The sequence below is a fragment of the Zootoca vivipara genome, chromosome 1 (genome assembly GCF_965207765.1).
Source record: "Zootoca vivipara chromosome 1, rZooViv2.hap1.1, whole genome shotgun sequence".
NCBI lineage: Eukaryota > Metazoa > Chordata > Lepidosauria > Squamata > Lacertidae > Zootoca > Zootoca vivipara.
This window is the reverse complement of record NC_142582.1, coordinates 58617423-58636356: the sequence shown is the minus strand read 5'-3', so window position 1 is coordinate 58636356 and position 18934 is coordinate 58617423. Positions and strand designations below refer to the sequence as shown.

At 44.4% G+C, this 18934-nt stretch overlaps 1 protein-coding gene across 1 annotated transcript in view; it reads right to left on the bottom strand.

Annotated features, from left to right (window-relative positions):
- Positions 1–401: 401 nt before the first annotated feature.
- The window catches only part of DRD4 (dopamine receptor D4), a 34658-nt gene continuing 16125 nt past the window's right edge, over positions 402–18934 (bottom strand). The window contains exons 2-4 of the mRNA XM_035124091.3: positions 8942–9054; positions 6469–7022; positions 402–725 (exon numbers count right to left, since the gene is read on the bottom strand). Of these exons, the coding sequence (XP_034979982.2) occupies positions 523–725; positions 6469–7022; positions 8942–9054 (870 nt within the window). The 3' untranslated portion in view covers positions 402–522. The remainder of the gene's footprint in view (positions 726–6468; positions 7023–8941; positions 9055–18934) is intronic.

Here is an 18934-nt window from a genome sequence, read left to right as displayed (position 1 = left end):
CATGCTGGAACTTAGCATGTAGATGCACACTCGAAGGTGATACACAGGGGTGATGACACATTTGTTTTTATGCCACATCAGAAGTCTCACCAAAAGTAGTAGCGCCTCTATCAGCCTTCCCCAACCTGGTGCCCTCCAGATGTTTGCATTACAGCTGTCAGCAGCTTTAGCTTGCATGGTGGGAGTTGCATGATGGAAGTTTCTCTTCAAAACATCTGGGGAGCACAAAACTAGAGGAAGCCGGTTCCATCTGACAATAAAAGAGTTATTTGAAAAGATCATTTGTGCCATGGATAAATGGCTATGTCCATAATTGTTGTGCATTCAAAGGAGGAACTGCATTGTTGTAGCATCTGTCTTCACCCAACCAGAGGGAAAAAAGACTGAAGCACACAGTAATGTAGCAAGAAATAAAACTTTAATAAACTATACAAAGAAGTTAAATTTGTCTGGCTCTTTGCCTTGTGTAGTACACTCTGTTCTATATTCAGAATCCAGTTCTATGTTTAGAATCCAGCAATGTTAGCAGAAGATGTGCAAAACTTTGCGGAAGTAGTTCCTAAATTCAGTGTTGAAGACGGTGTAGATGATGGGGTTGAGGGCACTGTTGACGTAGCCCAGCCATGTCACAATGCTGGTTACCTCGCTGGGGATGGTGCAGGAGTGACACAAGGCTCTGGTTATGTGGACCACAAAGAAAGGAGTCCAGCAGAAAAGGAACACACCTGTGGCAGACAGAGAGACAAGGACAAACAAACTGAGTTCTGATGGCTGCAGGCTCCCCATGAAGCCAGAGGTCAGGTAACTTAAATATTCAAATCTCTGTGCCTCCGTTTCTCTGATGCAGAAGAGTTTCATTCAAGAATAATGTCAATTAGCAACTTGGAAAAGTGGAATGGATTCTACAATGTGAGGTGAAGTGTCACTAGTAAGCTCATGACCCCAGTGCTATTTCTTTATAACTCCGGAATCAGGAGAGGCAGTGCAAGCCCTGGCTCAGTGTCTGGACCCAACACTGGGCTGGATGAGGGTGAAAAAGCTGAATCTTAACCCTGACAAGACGAGGGTACAAGGCTGCCAACAGATGCATAGAAAGGGTTGCATTTGGTGGAGAGGGGAGCAGACCAGCAGAGGCCCCAGACTCTTAGCTTTATTGTTTTTTTAAAAAGCAAATCAATCAGGCAAAAATGAAGACAGCTCTAATGCTTCAGCATGCAGTAGGCAGCACCATTGATAAGGACACTTAATCATTGTTGCTAAGCAATCAAAGGAAATAATGTTGACCCCTCCCAACTGGGAAGCTGACTGGGGTATTTTGTTTTTGTTTTGTTTTTACAATATTGAAAGAATACAATTTATTTTGTTTAAATTGGTACCACTATCACCACTACCACCTCAGCACTCAAATCCATACCTAAATAGCACCTAAGAGGCCACCACACAAGCAGAGCCATTTCTAACTCCCTGCCTAAGGGAACTCTTCTCACCCCATGTGTGAGATTATTAGAGAATCCTCTGGTGTCTGGTCCATTCTGAAGGAAATCAGCCCTGAGCGCTCACTGGAAGGACAGATCGTGAAGCTGAGGCTCCAATACTTTGGCCACCTCGTGAGAAGAGAAGACTCCCTGGAAAAGACCCTGATGTTGGGAAAGATTGAGGGCACTAGGAGAAGGAGACGACAGAGGACGAGATGGTTGGACAGTGTTCTCGAAGCTACGAACATGAGTTTGACCAAACTGCAGGAGGCAGTGGAAGACAGGAGTGCCTGGCATGCTATGGTCCATGGGGTCACGAAGAATCAGACACGGCTAAACGACTAAACAAGCAACTGGTGTCTGGTTCAATTATTGCCCTGGGTGTGTAAAACAACAAATCTTTTAGTGCATGTGTCTTTCCCACATGCTCAGTGTCATATTCAAACTGAGCCATTGTGTCTATGCAAACCATAGTTAATTACTTAACTGAGGCAAGAATGGGAAACCTGAGCCATCCAGATGTTGTTGGGATTCCATGTCTCACATTAACCCCAGCCAGCATGGCAAATGATGAGGAATAGTGGGACTTATAGACCAACAACAACTGGAGGGCCACAGGTATCCCATACATGGCTTAAGGCATTTGTATACTGCCCTTCTTAATATTTTGCCCAGGAAGAGTACACTGACTTGTACATTTTGGGAGGCAATTCCCTGTACACCAGCATAGGAATCTTATAAGCAAACAAACGATCCGTGGCCAGGAGGATGCAGTGCTGGGAAGCACCAGCATTACAACCAAATAGGGCTTTGGACATTTTATACACATCTACCCACCCACCCACCCGCACACACCTGCATAACAAGAAATCTTCATTTAATACAAGCCAAGATCTTTGGGCTGAAGCCAGTGCATGATGGGGGCAGGGAGATGGGGGAGATGTGCTTGGACCCAATAGTTGTCCCCGGCTTCATAAACCATTCTTTATAAAACACTGAACGACCATCTGAACCAGGTCTCTATCTTAGACACAGGGGGCGGAGTCTTATTTTCATCCATGTGTGGACAATGAAGGGGTACAGGGGAACGGTGATCAGATTACCATATTTAATATGGAACAGAGCTCCTATGCTTTTACAGGAGGGAGATGTAGTTTCTTTTGCCGCAGAAAAAGCTGCAACCTGCCCAAATCACTCTTGGGAGACTTGCTGTAGTCTGCAGGGCTTTGTGGGAGAGGCATTGTGACAGGTCGTAAAGGCTTCACCCAGCCCCTGTGTTTAGCCTGAGAGCTCTTCAGCAGACAGGTACTCTTTACTACTCAACAGGAGGGAAGCTGGTTATAATTTTTAGAAATGCCTCAGAAAGCCTGCAAGTTTAGCCCTACAATTAGCCGAAAAGCCTCCAAAAAGGCAAATTGCTGGTGGAGGAGAGGAAGCCCTTAAGCACTGAAGAGAAAGAGAAAGATTTCACAGCTGGAAGGGTCCATTATGTGACCATTTAGTTTGACCTGAATAAAGCTGGTCACAGAAAAAACGCATAGCTAGTCCTAGTACTGAAGGCAGGCTTCTGACATAGCTTCTCACATAATTTCAAAAGTCTTTTGACAATAATGGGTCCTATTACCACTCCCCTGCTCCAACCTCTTGGCCTACCATTCAGCTGAATTTTCTCCTGAGCTTGCTGAAATGAGCTATTGGTTTTCTCATTAAATGCCTCCATTAAAATGACATTTCCATTAAAACTGTGGTCTAAACCACCGAGCCTCTTGGGCTTGCCGATCAGAAGGTTGGCGGTTCAAATACCTGAGACGGGGTGAGCTCCTGTTGCTCTGTCCCTGCTCCTGCCAACCTAGCAGTTCGAAAGCATGTCAAAGTGCAAGTAGATAAATAGGTACCGCTCCAGCGGGAAGGTAAACGGCATTTCCATGCGGTGCTCTGGTTCACCAGAAGTGGCTTAGTCATGCTGGCCACATGACCCAGAAAAAACTGTCTGCAGACAAATGCCGGCTCCCTCGGACAGTAAAGCGAGATAAGCGCCGCAACCCCAGAGTTGTCCACGACTGGACTTAATGGTCAGGGGTCCCTTTACCATTTACCTTTAATATAGTATTGTTGCGTGCCACCCCAATCTCCGAACAATGCAAGATTCCAGGGGTTCCAGGTGCTTATCCAGGGTTCGTGTTTCCTTTGGAATGAGGCGCAGCAGAGACTTTAGAATGTGGTATCCTTAGAATAGATGGTTTATTTACACAAATATACAACCTGAGCCTACGATGGAGGGAGATCACAGGATTAACACCCCAAAGGGGTCTTGCTTCTTCTCCCACAACCACAGCCTTTGATTCCAGCAGAAATCAGCCATGGCTCTCTGACCCTTTCACTGAGATGCAGTGACTGATTAGGGGAAGCGCCAGAGCTCAGTGGTAGAGGCGTAGAGTGCATGCATTGTATGCAAAAGGTTTTGAGTTCAATTCCTTGGATCTCTAGGTACGGCTTGGAAAGACTCATGCCTGCAATCTGGAAGAGCCCCTGCCAGTTAGATGGATCCATGGTCTGATGTGCTGCAAGGAAGATTCCAACAGCAAAAGAGCAGTTCCAGCTCCAATTCAAGTGGCCCAGTCATGGCCACCTTTGATGCTACAGAAATAACGCAGACGGCACTGTTAGCATTAAGCAGCTCCTAGTCACAGGGGTACCAATGCCTGCCACAAAGGAGGGCCCATTTAGAGTACTCAGGGTGGAATATATGGGAGAAGTAACATTTCCTGCTTGTGTCTGACAGTGATCTTTACATCTCACGCCTCCCATATCAGCATCACAGAAAAAGAAATCTAAACTTTGTATGCCCTCCTCAGTTCCCCCCCACTAATAATGCTTTATGGAAATTAAGTGCACTGATTCCAGTTTGCAAAAGCTAGTGCACCCTCTGACAACAGGATGTAGATGCTCTAGTGCCTCAGTCGAAAGTCTCATGTATGCAGCAAAGCAAATAGCTTCTTCTGCACTGCACAGCCCTTTCCATGTACAGAACTATTCCCTTCACCACAGTGAATGTGGCAGCCCTTGTAGAAGAGGGAGCACCATGTGAGTGCCCCATATATACCCTCACCAGATCAGGTTGCTTCTCTGTAGGTGGTCTGACATTCTACTAAGTAGGGTTTCTCAGCAGTTCTGAAATTCAGGCAATCAACCATGTCAAAGGAACTGTTATGACAGGTACTTTTGACAGATTTGAAAGGTTTTTGTGTTTTTTTAAAGCACACACACCAATTCTCAGGCTGAGTATGGCGTGTGATCAATACAAGGGTGTACTTTTGACCCAGTACCTATTCTGTAACCACTTGGGATATTTCTAATGTCAGATATTATAGCGCACAATCATTGACCATGGGTGCAAGCCAACCTACTATTAATTATACTATCCCTTTACGATAAAAATAAAAGAGATCCTCAGTTCACCCATACACTTATCTCCTTTGTCAGATAGCAGGTAGAGCTGTTCCCTTGCTCCTCAACACAGCTGGGAATCTCCGCATGTCTTGAATAAAGCAAGAGATCCTAACAGCCCTTCATGGAAGAGCTAGGCTAGCACTTATGTTCAGAAGCAGAATGTCATTTATGGGTGGGAGCCCTGATTCTTCTCTTTTGTCAGAGACTCAGACTTGAAGGCGGAGTCTGGATAGAGCCCAGAGGGGATGAATGAATCATGCAAGAAATTAAGCATGACTGGCATATGTTACTTGCGGAAAGATTCCTGCTACTTAAAAATTCAAATTGTAGCAACAAAGTTATGCTGTGCACTGCTCTGCCACACAGGCCAGTTGTAACAGGACAATGCTTGGGAATCATTGGCCCTCCAGATGCTGTTGGACTCCAACTCCCACCAGCATGGTCAATGGTCAGAGATAATGGGAGTTGTAGTCCAAAAACATCTGGAAGGCCAAAGGTTCCTCATCCCTGTAACAAGACATCCAGCAGCAAAAGGTGTGTCATATATATTTTTCTAAATCTTCAAACAGGCGGAAGAGTTAGAATATGATTCATTTGGATTTTTGTGGGTAAACACTCTTATGTGAAAAAGGTGTTTTAGAGAAATGTTCTCTGAAAGGTGCCCACAAAATCTTCCCCTTTTTTGTCTAATTTGCACATTATGCTAACCATGGGTTATTAAATTATATTTTATTAAACCATGACTTAGTGTTATGTACAAACCTTGCTGAGTGTGTTAGTGTTGGTTTATGAACCTTGTTTTAATTATGGCTTGGTGCTACATGTGAACCCAGCACCTTACCTTAACAGCATTTTTTGGTTTTGGGGGGGGGCTACCCCACCCCCAAATGGACCCCAAGCTACAAAGGAATATAGCAAGAGCTGCTGGGAAACAAAACAAAACTCTGAAGAAACAAGCCTTGGTTTGGTCTCCTGTTGCACAATTCATGGTCAACCCATTTAAATCAGTACAACACCACTTTAAATAGTCATAGTTTCCTCCTAAGAATCCTGGGAATTATAGTTTGTTAAGGGTGCTGAGAGTTGTTAGAAGTCCTTGCTATTCCCCTCACAATTTCCAGGATGGCTTAACAATCAATTCCTCATCCCTGGGAACTCTAGAAAGGTAGGGGCTAGCTGAAGACAGACTGAGATAGGTGGGACAATGCCCCATTTGCCCTAATGAACCAACCTCTGCTGCATGTGGTCATGTAGGGGGACATACAAAGGACCCAGCCTGCCACAGCTGCTTAGATAAGCAACACCCAATCCCATCAATTTAGTGCTTTTGTTTAACCAGCTATCAGCACTGTGAGGTGAAGAGAGACAACAAGAGTAAACAAAATTAGGGTAGATGTGCCCTATGGTCTGCATATTAGAATCCCAAATCCCACAACTGGTTACTGCCTGTTTCCCATTTCTGTTAATACGAACCTTCTAAATTGTTTCCAATCCCTGTTGATTCTCAGTCCTATTAAATAACCACTGAGCTTTGAACACTCACCAACCACAACCGGCAGCACCTTCATAGCTTTCCTCTCTCTGCCATTGATCTTTGCTTGCTTCCTTTTGAGTCCTTTATGTGGTGGGTATCTGAGATGTGGGTAGGACACAGTCTGAATCCCATTGGTCACGTAGTCCCTGGGAAAAGAGTACTCGGAGCAGGTATATCGGTTGCGCTCCTCCAACTTGACCTCAGCCTGGTTCCTCTCAATGACGGGTGGTGGACAATACAGTGGCCTGTTGCCCAAGTAGATGCTGCTCTTCAGCTTGGCCTTCCGGGCTTCCTCCCAACGCCTAAGTCCCTGGAACATGGCACAGTACAGGACCAGCATGACAGGGCAAGGAATAAAGAAGGAGCAAATAGAAGAGTACACAATGTAGTTGTTATCCTCTAGTTGACACAATGTAGGGTCCCGGTCTGGAACATTGTTGAGGCCAAAGATGACCGGGGAGGCCACAGCAAAAGCAAAGATCCATGTGGTGGAGATGAGGACCAGCTGCCTCAGGTCAATTTGCCGTCGGTTATAGTTCAGTGGGATGGAGACAGCAATGAACCTGGAATGACAAAGAAGAAGGTGAAGCTGGGAGTAGTCTTGTGGGAGTGGATGGCCTAGAGCACCTCAGTCTCTACCATCAGGTGGCCAACATAGTTGTTGCTGTTGACTCCAACTCCCATCACTTCTGACTGTTGGGGATGTTGGTGGGAGATTAAGGGAGTCCAACAGTGTATGGGGGCACCAAGTTGGCTACCCAAGCTCTACGAATCCAACCAGGATGTATGAATGCACATGCACACACACACACACACACACACACACACACACACACACACACTGTCAGAGGTAAACAACTTTTGGCCCATTAATCTGTTCTTATATCAAACATATCCCTGACTTTGTTTCTCCTGCTCCCATCAATCTATTCCCTGAAATTTGTTTTCTCCCTTGCTGCCCTTATGCTGGGAAGTGTTTCCTAGAACATTTTATTTCCTTCAAAACCCACCTTTTCTTTGAAGTCTTTGTCTGTACCCACTAGTCCCCATTGCCTGTTGTAGCTTGCCCCAACCTGGTGCTTTCCTGATGTTGTTGAACAATAACTCCCATCAACCCCAGTCAGCACAGTCCAAGCTTATGATGACCTAGAGTAGCGCCTTTCAGGTGTTATCCCTCCACACACTGAAAGAACAGATGGAGAGGAAAGAAGGTCCATGGCACTAGTCCTACTATGCCACAGCATCCTTGCCAGCACCACACCAGTCTGTCACTAATTGGGTGGGAGATCTGATGGGGGATTCTATGTGTGTTTGGCTGATTGTTTTTCAGGTTTCCCCATGTGATCAGGAACCAGCTGCCTTGAATGGATCAAAGCTGCATGTTGGACTGTTGAAACTAATAAAAAAAACAAAAAAACCCAGCATTTGCTGGACCAATTTATAATATATATCAAGGAATCAATGCAGAATAATTTGCTAAAACTATTTTCAAGTGGATTGCCAAACAAAACAGTAAATCAATGATCAATCAATGACCTAAAATGACTTCTGACTTTTGCTAATGGAATAGTTGTATACTAGTTCAACAAAATTATAGCTTTTCAGTCTTTAGACATGAGTTCTGTGGTCCAGAGGTAATACGGACATATGCAGGCTCAGCATAAGCTTGGTTGACAGCCAGAAGTCTAGGGAACAGTTCTACTGAACAAAGGCTTTTGCTTTCACAGGACTCAAATTCCTTCTTTCCATTTGTGAAATCTGTGGAAGAGACATAAAGTGGTGCAATTGTATCAGACCAGCCAGCTCAAGAGCCAGCACAACTGACACCAGCACCAACCATACGGGATCAAGCTTCAGCACCAAGATCTCAACCAGCTCAAAGAGGGGACCCTATTGGATAGATCACTGGTTTAACTGGTGGATTGGGACCCATTTCTAGGACATGGCATAATCTAAGATGGGCTGCAGCAGTAGCAACACCATCTTACAAATACATGGGTAAAAAGAAAAAGAAATGGGTCCCCAAATACATGTTTGGGTTAAATGTGAGTCCTGGATCTGAAAAGGCTGAAGACTACTGGGGTAGACAGACCAGGATATATCAAGTTCAGAATATACAGTGCCAGAACTCTGGATTGTCTTGATCAATCCAAGGATTTGAAAATGCTATGGAATATATCAGACCCCCCCACTCTTGAAGTTACCTCATCAGTTGTACCCTGGGGATAGGAAGGTTTTTAATCTGAAAGTGATGGTATGTATCCAAACTGTATTATTATAGGATGGCAAATTTTTCCAAATGCCTTCTGAGGCCCCTACTGCAGTTCATGTGTTGTTGTTTATGAATGGAACTCAAATCCATCTGGAAGCTGTTCAAGTGTTGGGATGTGAACACAGGCATGTGTGGATAGTGGTGGACAGGAATATAACGAAGCTGGGAAAATCCCCAAAGCTGAAATCCAAGGCAGGCAAAGGAGCTTACCGATCAACGCTGATTGCACAGAGGTTGAAAATGGAAGCTGTGCACAGCATCACATCCATGGTCATCAAGGCATCACACAGGACTGTGCTCAAGGACCACACGCCTCCCTGAAACTGAAGACAGAGAGAGCATCAGCTGAGAGGGAGTTCTCACAGCACCAGCCATGACTAAGATGCCTCCCCATATCCTCAAGAGATTCTAAGCTTGCCTCTGCTACTTTTCTCCAAGAAAGTCCTCCTCAATGATTGACTAGAGGTTGCCAGAGTGCAACCAGGAGATCTGAGCTGCAGCTTTAACACTACTAATAAAGTGAGAGGTGAAAGTAGCTTCTCCTGCATGTTCCTTGTCAATCCTTTCATTCAGCATCCCATGCCCACTGTCCATCATACCCACAAGTCCTACTTAATGCAAGGGAAGGGGTGGGTGAAAGGAATGGGAGGGAAACAAAGGGGAAGAGATTCTTCCAAAGAGTAGCCATGGCTGTAGTACTGCTTCCCACTTGACCAGTAGCTTTAAAGTTATAAAGCAAATCTCCAGGTTGCAACCTTCTTAGCTCCAGACAGGTGCCATTCCAGCGAAATGCAACCTTGCCTTGGGGTATATAAACCAATGCATATCTCACTTGCTTTGCATGGGAATGGGGGAGATTTGTCCAGACAGGGGTACAGGAGGCCATTGATACACTCAGTTGCAGAGAGAGTCTAATGCAATGGCTCTTTAGCTCCCTGCCCCCAACCCAAGATCAGCTGCAGTGGCACAATACTTCCTTTGTAACCAAGCAACCAATGGTGAGCCCCAAAGCATCACCTCTTCATAAGATAACAGCATCTCAGAATCTTCCTTTTTCACCTTAATGCGTATTAATAGATCTCAAACACGTCTGCAAAATCTGGGATTGTCCTAGAAAGAAAATAAGTCACAAAACCCTGCGCTAATGTCAGCTAATCCTAGCTCTGCTGTTAGTATATATCTCCCTCTGCAATGACGTTAGCGAAGGTGGATTATTCACACCTTTTGGGCTACAGCTTCCTTATCCCTTAACTTTCAAACTGACTTCAGGGTCAGGCTAGGAGAAGGTTAATGTTCTGTATAGCCTCATCAACTTCCCACATATTTGCACATAATGTAAGAGACCCCCAGGTTTGCTACACGCACATAGCACAACTGCTTATCTAGAACACACAGGTCTCTGTCAAATTAAAAGAATTCATGAAGCCAAGACAAAAGTGTGGTTTGGTTGATATAGCTTTTACTTGTTCTGTTATGTAATAATTTGTTTTTAAAATCATATTGTTAGATAAAAGTTTCGGTCTGCATAGAAGAGCTTTAAGGAATGGAGAACTCCCCCTTTACTTCACCAGTAAATCAATTTTCTGTGGCAGCCTTCCTCAACTTGGTTTGGACTGCATTTTCTTGGCCTGGGGTGGAAGGGAATTGCAGTCCCAAACATCTGGAAAGTGCCAGGTTGGGGAAGGCCCTTTTGTGGGAGGCAGTTGCTGTGCACATGTTAGGCTTGGTGTTGTGCTGCTCCCTTGCTTTCTGTCAGGACAAAAGAGGGAGGCAGTGCACCAAGGAGAGAATGGTCAAATATGTCAGTTGGGGGGGGCATTTCTCAGTTTCTAATTATTAATTATTGTTATAAATTATTATTATTAATGTATGTATTACTTGCACTTCATGCCAAGTCTGGTTCTCCACATTTCTACATCAGTTTGCAACAAAAGGAAAGGAAAGGAAAGGAAAAGTACTCATTCTATAGACTCCTCACACTTCCAGAATATGTTCTTGCTAGGAGAACCTAAGTGGAAGAAGCTGCTTTGATGCTCACTCTTATTAGAAGTTCAGAATTTCCAAAGCCAGCTTTGAAAGCAATTTCAAAAGTATTTTGAGCTTTTAATTAATGCACTGGTAAATGTAAGGTGGCGTGCAGTTTGTGCTAAAAGAAATGACAAAAAATATGTCCCAAGGTAACCCAGCATGAAGTAGGTTAGACTTTTGCATTTGTCATGTGCCCAGAACCACCTCATGAACTTTCCTTTGCTGAACTGAAGTTTCGGCTAGGTGCTTCCCATGTCCAAACTCATCACTTGCTAGCGCTCATTATCAGTTGTAAACCATCAAAGCAATAAAATGCTGCTTAAAGCAAACTTTCTGCACCCAAACGGAGAAGCAAATTCCCGACAGCCCAATCCCAGAGCTCTTTATATCCTTACCATTGCAGCCCTAGGCTTGGAAATTTGGAAATCCTTGCAATAAAAACTGCTGGAAACTAGGCAGTGCTTAAAGGCAAAGTGTAGTGTGGGTCTAGAAGTAAAGCCTGCAGACTGAGCCCAAAAGTTTGGGGCATGTATAATTATGGAGCCCCAGTAGCAAAGTCCAATGCGGTTTGTTCATCTGTAGCATGAGTGGAGAACCTGTGGCCTCTTCCAGGTTCTGTTGAACTCCCATCGCACCTGGCCATGGTCCATGCAGCTGGGGTTGAAGGGACCATGAACATCTGGAGAGTCACAGGTTCCCCACCACTGACTTATATTGTACAGGCCAACAAACAAGCAGCTGAAGAGAAAACTGCCTAAAGGAGGAAATCTGGTCTCGCTCCTTGCTTTTCTGGAAACCAGCCCAAGAGAATTAAGGAAGAAAATGGGCAGGGGTGTGAAAAAATTAATGTGCTTGAAGTGTAAATCTTCCTTCTCTCTATTTAATCACTGCATTGTTTCTTTCTTCTCAGCAAATAACAGACTCATCCACATTCCAGCTTGCCTATCATGAAATACCCACTGAAGTTAGCCACAGCTGCCAAATTCATTTATAGTGAACATTTTTAGAAAAGTACTTGGCAAAGACTGGACTCTTTTACAGGTATTGGGCCTTGTAAAAGAGAAATGGGATCTAATTAGACCCACATCTGATTATTTTCTAACAACACAATAGGGTTACATTAAGTTCTATAATTGGTTCTCTTGATAGAGCTATGGTAGTTTTAATCTCACCTTCACACTTCCTTCTTAAATTACATATTCTTTCCAACACTCTTAAAACTGTTAACAGGCCATTTGGTCAAGAGTCATTATCTGCCTTTCTCATTCTACTTTAAAATCCTTATGCTATCCTCTTAAATGGGAAAGTAAAAATGGTATAGGCCTAGTTCTTCTCTGAGGTAATAAACCTGTACCTAGCACTATTTCGTTCAGACTGCAGTTTTGGGTTTCAGAAGACCAGTTGCTCCTCCACAGAAAACTATTTGTTCCAGATAGAAAACTAGATATTAGAGAGATCGGTTTTAGGCTTCTTCCTGGCATGTTCGTTTCCTGTGTATTTTTTAATTATTTCAAAACATTTTTTATACATCGAAATCCATGTACAACCTTATTAGGACTAACTTATTGTACAACCATATCACAATAATTCTAGTAATAAAACCAAATCTTCAGTAGGCAACAGCATGTTCAGTCAATATCAATCATCAGGAAATGCCAGGGTAAACAATTAAGTTTTTAACACGCACTTAAAACATACTATGGATGGTGGGTGCTATATAGCCATAACAAGGTTGTTCCATATGCTCAGTGCTACCACCAAAAAGACCCTTCTCCCGGTGGTCTGGAAACCAGGAGGGCTTTGTTTGCTGATCTCAATGTATGAACATGTTTGTAAGGGAGAAGATCTCAGATATATGAATGTGTTTTGTGGGTTTACAAAGCATGGTTACTAAGTAACTTATTTTGTGCTAACCAGTTTGTGTTAGTGCCTACGAAATACAAAGCTCTGGTTATCACCAAGAATAGTTTGAAATTGCTTTGGAGAGAGAAGAGAGCATAGGTTCACAAAGCTGTTTCCTGCTTTTCGAACCATGGCTTATCACCAAGCAGTATCTCTGTCTTTGTGCACCTGCACAGAATTCTGGCTTTGTGGCAGCTTCTCCACCACAGGGGCAAAGCAAAAGGACAAGACCATACCGTTGTGATGATCTGATTAACTAAATCTGGCCTGAAAGGGTTTGGATGAAGCTTGAATTAGCAGAGACTAGAAAACGGGTGAAGGAAGAGGCAAGCAAAGGTGACTTTGGAAACACATGCTACTGTTCATCCAAAAACAACCAGATGAAAAAGCCAGATGTTCAGTGGCCAGGTGCCATAAACGGCAACTGCCAAAACAGGGCATTGCACACGCTGAGATAATCGGCTCTCATCTCCACAGGCTCAGCATCTGCTCCTCCCTCTAACCCTTCTCTATTAGGGGGGCAGCAGCGGCTGGACTGGACAGGCGATCAGTTCTGCTGCAGCTTTATTACCTCTGCCCCATTTTATTCTTAACCCAAAAACATTGCTGGGGGAAGCAGCTGTTTCCTCACTTGCAGCAAGCAATTCGTTTCCCCTCATCTCTCTTTCTCCAGGTCTCCTACTGGTACAAAGACGGCCAGGTGCAGACAAGTCTAAGGCTCCTTTTATAGATCAGTGATGGTGGTCCCTACTCTCCTTTACATTCAAGCAGTATAACCAGTGGTGTCAGTGGAGCAAGGCAGGGCAGGGCTGAAGTGCCACCCCTTATTTCACTCTGACAATCCAAAAGCAACACTGTAAGCTAATAATATACTTATAATACTTTTATATTACTACTGAATTATGTCTTAATTTACAATCAGATAACGTACAATATACACATGGTGACACCAACTAATACGGTATAAGAAAGTGTCCCAAAGTGAGGGATCTTTAGGCTAGTTTAACATCACAAAGAATCATTCAAGCTTGAGGCAACATGCCTTCCAAGGTAAGTCTCTTATGCAGGGAGTGAGCTGAAGGATGTTGGTGCTCGAAACACAGCGGCAAGACAGTCCTTCCAGGATAACCAACTGTTTCAATGTTCTTCCTCAGCAAGTAAAATGTCCAAAAGGGTACACAGGATACATATGGTTCAGGTAACTGATCTCTAATATTAGAGACTTCATTTTGTACAGTGAGAATTTCTGCCTTTGATCTGTGTACCCTTTTGGACTTTTTACTTGCTGAGGAAGAACATTGAAACAGTCGGTTATCCGCTGTGTTTGCAACACAGGGGATCTTTTTTGTTATCCCTTATTTCACAGCAGGGAGGAGGATGTCATCTCCTGGGGTGCTATTTGCCGGTTTCCTGCACGCCAAATAAACTTTTCTCAGAAGAAGATCTGCCAAATAAACTTAAGCAGAGGAAGAGGTGGGTTGGTTGCATCAGTGTTCATGGGTAATGGTGAAACTGCCACTTTCAGTTTTGAAAAATTCCCAAGCCACTTTATTACCAGTATGACCAACCAAAATGTCACTGTAATGTCCCTCTAGTGGTCAATCTTGGTGTAATACAGAGATGCATAACTGGACCTCTTGCATTTCTCTCCTAAAAGTAAAAGCAATGGGGTGGGGGTGGGGTGGAATCAGATTAGGACAGCAGTATGCAGAGTTTGGTGTGTGTGTGGGGGGGGAAGCTGAATCCTTCCCGCCTATGGCATTCTCCTGCTTTTATTTTTATTTCCCATAAAATACCTTTATGTGATTGAACACTAAACACATCAGCAACAAAAGCAATTACACCATCTCATATGTAAACAATATTGTAGCAATTAAAAAAGCAACTAGAGCACTTTTAAATATAAACATGGTTTTGACTCCAGTACTGAAATAGGCTGGGATAAAGCTCTCCACTTCAAAGACATGTTGGGAAAGGCAAAAAGTACCACTGCCCAAATGCCTGATTCCTACACTGTACAGAATGGACCTCCTAGTGAGATGGTACCTGCTGGAGGCCCTCTTCTGCAGAGCATGCTGATTGGTTGTGGGTGCGCAGGTATCTGAATTGCCTCATTTAAGCTGTTTGATGTATTGGGGTAGGGGCAGGGAAAAAGAGATGAGTTATCTGTATCTACCCATCCCCACACTGCAAATAGCATCTCTAGGGAAGCAATTGAGATACCAAAAAGAAAAAGTCCTAGGAGAAAGCCCTGGCCCAGTACTGCAGCCCCATCGGAACCCAGCAGCTTTTGTGTGGGGAGGGGGGGATACTGGAGATGCAACCATGGACTTAAGTCCCGAGACTCAAGCAGAACTAAAAGCAAAAAACACTCAAGGTGAGAATACTGCATTCATTTCTAGTTGCCAGGCTATTGGGTTGCTACGGACAGGATGCTACTGCTGGAATGTTCAAAAAGAGAGGCCAGTTTACACCCTGGGTAAATCATCACCACAGTTTACACCCCCAGCAGCAGCAGCCTTTTAACGAAGGCCACTAAATACATAATGCGGGAAAGGCACAGGGGAAGAAAATATGCAGCGACATTACCAAGTTCAGACTCAAGAGATCGTGCCTTTGCTCCCGGGTGGCAAGAGAATGTATGGCATCTCCTCTCCTGCCTCTGTTCTCAAACAGTCTGGCCACAGTATCAAAGATCAATTGACTTTCCCTCCCACATGCAACATGGTGCAACTACAGCCCAAGAACCTTGTAGGTAAAAGAAACTGCTATCCATGGGAGATGCTGCAGTTGCATATTTCCTCTCTGTCCCAAAGTTATTTAAAACTGCAGGCAGGGTCTGTAGGTCTGGACCTGATAATCCTACAAGACAACAAAAGAGTGCCTTGGAGATGCTGAGTCAGTGATCCATTCAGAAGGTGGCAGAGAGCTAGTAGGAACTTTTTTAGCACAATCAGCTTACGAGTCCTCAGGGCACTTCACCACCCTGCTTCAAGATGCCACAGCAGTGCACCGAGACAGTTGCAGCATGTGCACAGCTCTGCATTACAGTCACACCAGGAGTGTGCCTTAGATATATGCCCTGGAAGATATAGATAGAGGAAGCTTCCAGGTATTTAAAATGGGTAAAGGTAAAGGGACCCCTGACCATTAAGTCCAATCGCGGACAACTCTGCGGTTGCAGCACTCATCTCGCTTTATTGGCCGAGGGAGATGGCGTACAGCTTCCGGGTCTTGTGGCCAGCATGACTAAGCCACTTCTGGTGAACCAGAGCAGCGCACGGAAACGGCGTTTACCTTCCCGCCGGAGCGGTACCTATTTATCTACTTGCACTTTGAGGTGCTTTTGAACTGCTAGGTTGGCAGGAACAGGGGCAGAGCTACGGGAGCTCACCCCGTTGCGGGGATTCGAACCGCCGACCTTCTGATTGGCAAGCCCAAGAGGCTCTGTGGTTTGGACCACAGTGCCACCCGGGTACAACGTATAATTTTGCCTTCAGATGCTTCATTCTAGGACCCCTGCCAGTTTCATGGTGTCACGAGGCTTGTTCATTTTTAAAGCAATGTTAGTGGCAAAAAGGCTTGTCATACATAGGCACTTGGAAAGCTTCACATCCCTCATGCTCTCAAGTCTGGCACAGTTATTTCACTCGGGGCTTGTCCACTCCACACTTCCACCTGTCCCACCACTTCCTCCTGGAGAAACTCGCTCCTTACCACTGAATCAGAGCAAATGTCAACCAGGTTTTCCATGGATTGGCATTTACTCCAATTCTATGCTAAAGAGTGGGTTTTCCTGGGGAAAATTATGGGGGAAAGAGAAAATCTCTCAGACTTGTGTGCCTAGAAAGCACATGACAAGTGGAAAATCTCTAGGACCTATGCTTTCTAGGCCTGGGACAAGCAGAGTGTGGAGGAGCCCTTTTTAATAGGAAGGGGAGGAATAGTCTATAGCAAATCTAATAAACCACAAACTTGCTCAGATACTGGGAAATCGGGGGGGGGGGTGAGGGAGAGGAAATGCAGGTTGCTCTTTTCCTTTTAAACAACCTTTAGCCTCCAGCCAGCCAGATATGGTTTATTACACACACACTTCATATGGTATCTCTCTGTTCTGTTTCTAATATTTGGAAGGAAAATGCTGGGTTAAGACAAGGAACTGGCTAACGGCGAAGTTACATAGAAGGGAATAACAACAAATGCTGCTGTAATGAGGTTTGCTAATCTATCTGAAGCTATTTGTATAATGAAAATTCCAACAGACAGTTTATAAAAAAGAGCAGAGGGTTTGCATTATGTTTGGGCATTTTCAAATTTACACAACTGTGATAAGGATGGTACAGATGCCTCAATAGTGTTTTGTCCTTCTCTAATGCTGGCAATTAGAGAGTAATCAGAGTCCTGCTGCTCATTAATGTTTAGTAGTCAATTCTACAGACATTTATTATCATCTTCACTTATTATGCACTGCTTTCATTTGTTTCAAGTGCAATTTTAATAAATAAATGTTGAGCTGTGTACTGGAGTACTGAAGCCATTGCACATCCATACTAATCCACAATAATCCCAAATAACCCCCTATCCAACCGAGAAAGGATGGAAAGATGGCTTTAAGGAGGAAGAACCGGGTTCCCAACGACAATCACTGCAAGTGCTGCTCTTGCTGCTGGATTCCATACCACATTACAGGACTCTATGAAAGTGCTTCTCTGGTCTTAGTACTATTAAGAACATGAGAGCATGCAGCTCATGGACTGGTAACAGCTCTCCAGGGTTTCAAACAGGCAACATTCCCAGTCTTACCTGGAGATGCAAGAGATTGAACCAGGGACCTTTTGGATACTAGGCATAGAATTGTAGAGTTGGAAGGGACCCTGAGGATCTTTTACTTCTGTTCTGTTCTCTCCTGGAGCTGATGAGAGAGGACACCATAATTCTTTGTCTGTACATAGTGTGTAAATAAATACGTACGTAGATTAGCTCTACGATGTCTCACGCTTCTTACTGTGTAATGCTAGAAGACTAGTGTGCATATAAAAGGTAAAGGGACCCCTGACCATTAGGTCCAGTCGTGACCGACTCTGGGGTTGTGCGCTCATCTCGCATTATTGGCCGAGGGAGTTTCCAGGTCATGTGGCCAGCATGACAAAGCCGCTTCTGGTGAACCAGAGCAGCGCACGGAAACGCCGTTTACCTTCCCGCTGTAGCGGTCCCTATTTATCTACTTGCACTTTGACGTGCTTTCGAACTGCTAGGTTGACAGGAGCTGGGACCGAGCAACGGGAGCTCACCCCGTCTCAGGGATTCAAACCGCCGACCTTCTGATCTGCAAGCCCTAGGCTCTGTGGTTTAACCCACAGTGCCACCTGTGTCCCATCTGGTATATGTCGCTGAGCATGCTGGAGAAGGAGGGAAATGCCTTTTCCAGAGCTGTGCAGGACAGCGGGGGCTGCAGGAGCACCTCAGGGCGTTTTCCAATCAGCAGAGGAGAGGGGCTGGAAAGACCTGCAACCAAACCCTAAATTCCTACTTGTGGAGAGTCAAAAGCAGGGTTTGAAATTAGCAGGGCTCCAGGCACATTTGGCACCTAAAGATTCTCCAATTGAGAGCACCTCAAAAAGTCCGGGTGTCATTTTTTGCGCCTGGCTGACACTCAAGGATTACTGAAATGTATGTGCTTTGAAGCCTCAAAGTATATGTTAAGGATAGACAATATGTTAATGAGTTTAACAATAAAGAGTAGAGTGTTTTGAAAACTGAAGTACAGTACCAATATTTTTATTGCAAGCACCAAATTAAACATGTATTAACAATTTCTGCTAAAAATATGATATTAACACTGTGTCACTTACATGAATTGCATATTAGTTCATGCTTATCAAAATAATAAATAAAAAGTTTTGCCCCACCCCCACCCCAGTGGCGACTAGGCATTCTGTTTGGGTGCCCACAACCCAGGTCCCAGAAGCCATTTGGCTCCTAGCTTTACTATCCCAGTTTCTAACCTACTGGTCAAAAGTTCCTTGCTGCTTCCAATAAGAGAGGATGGCTGTGTGCTCCTGAGTGTGTGTTTTCTTTTCCTTGCACTATTGTGACTGGCACATCACATTTCCTGGATTCTCAAAGCAAAGTATGCACTCACTGAACTAGCAGGTGGCGGGGGGGGGGAGCTTTCATAAATTTTATCTGGAAAGCTGAAGGAAATAATGAAACAATAATTGAGGACCTGCCAAGCATTTTGTGTGAGCTGCTGCACTGATTTTAATGGTACAT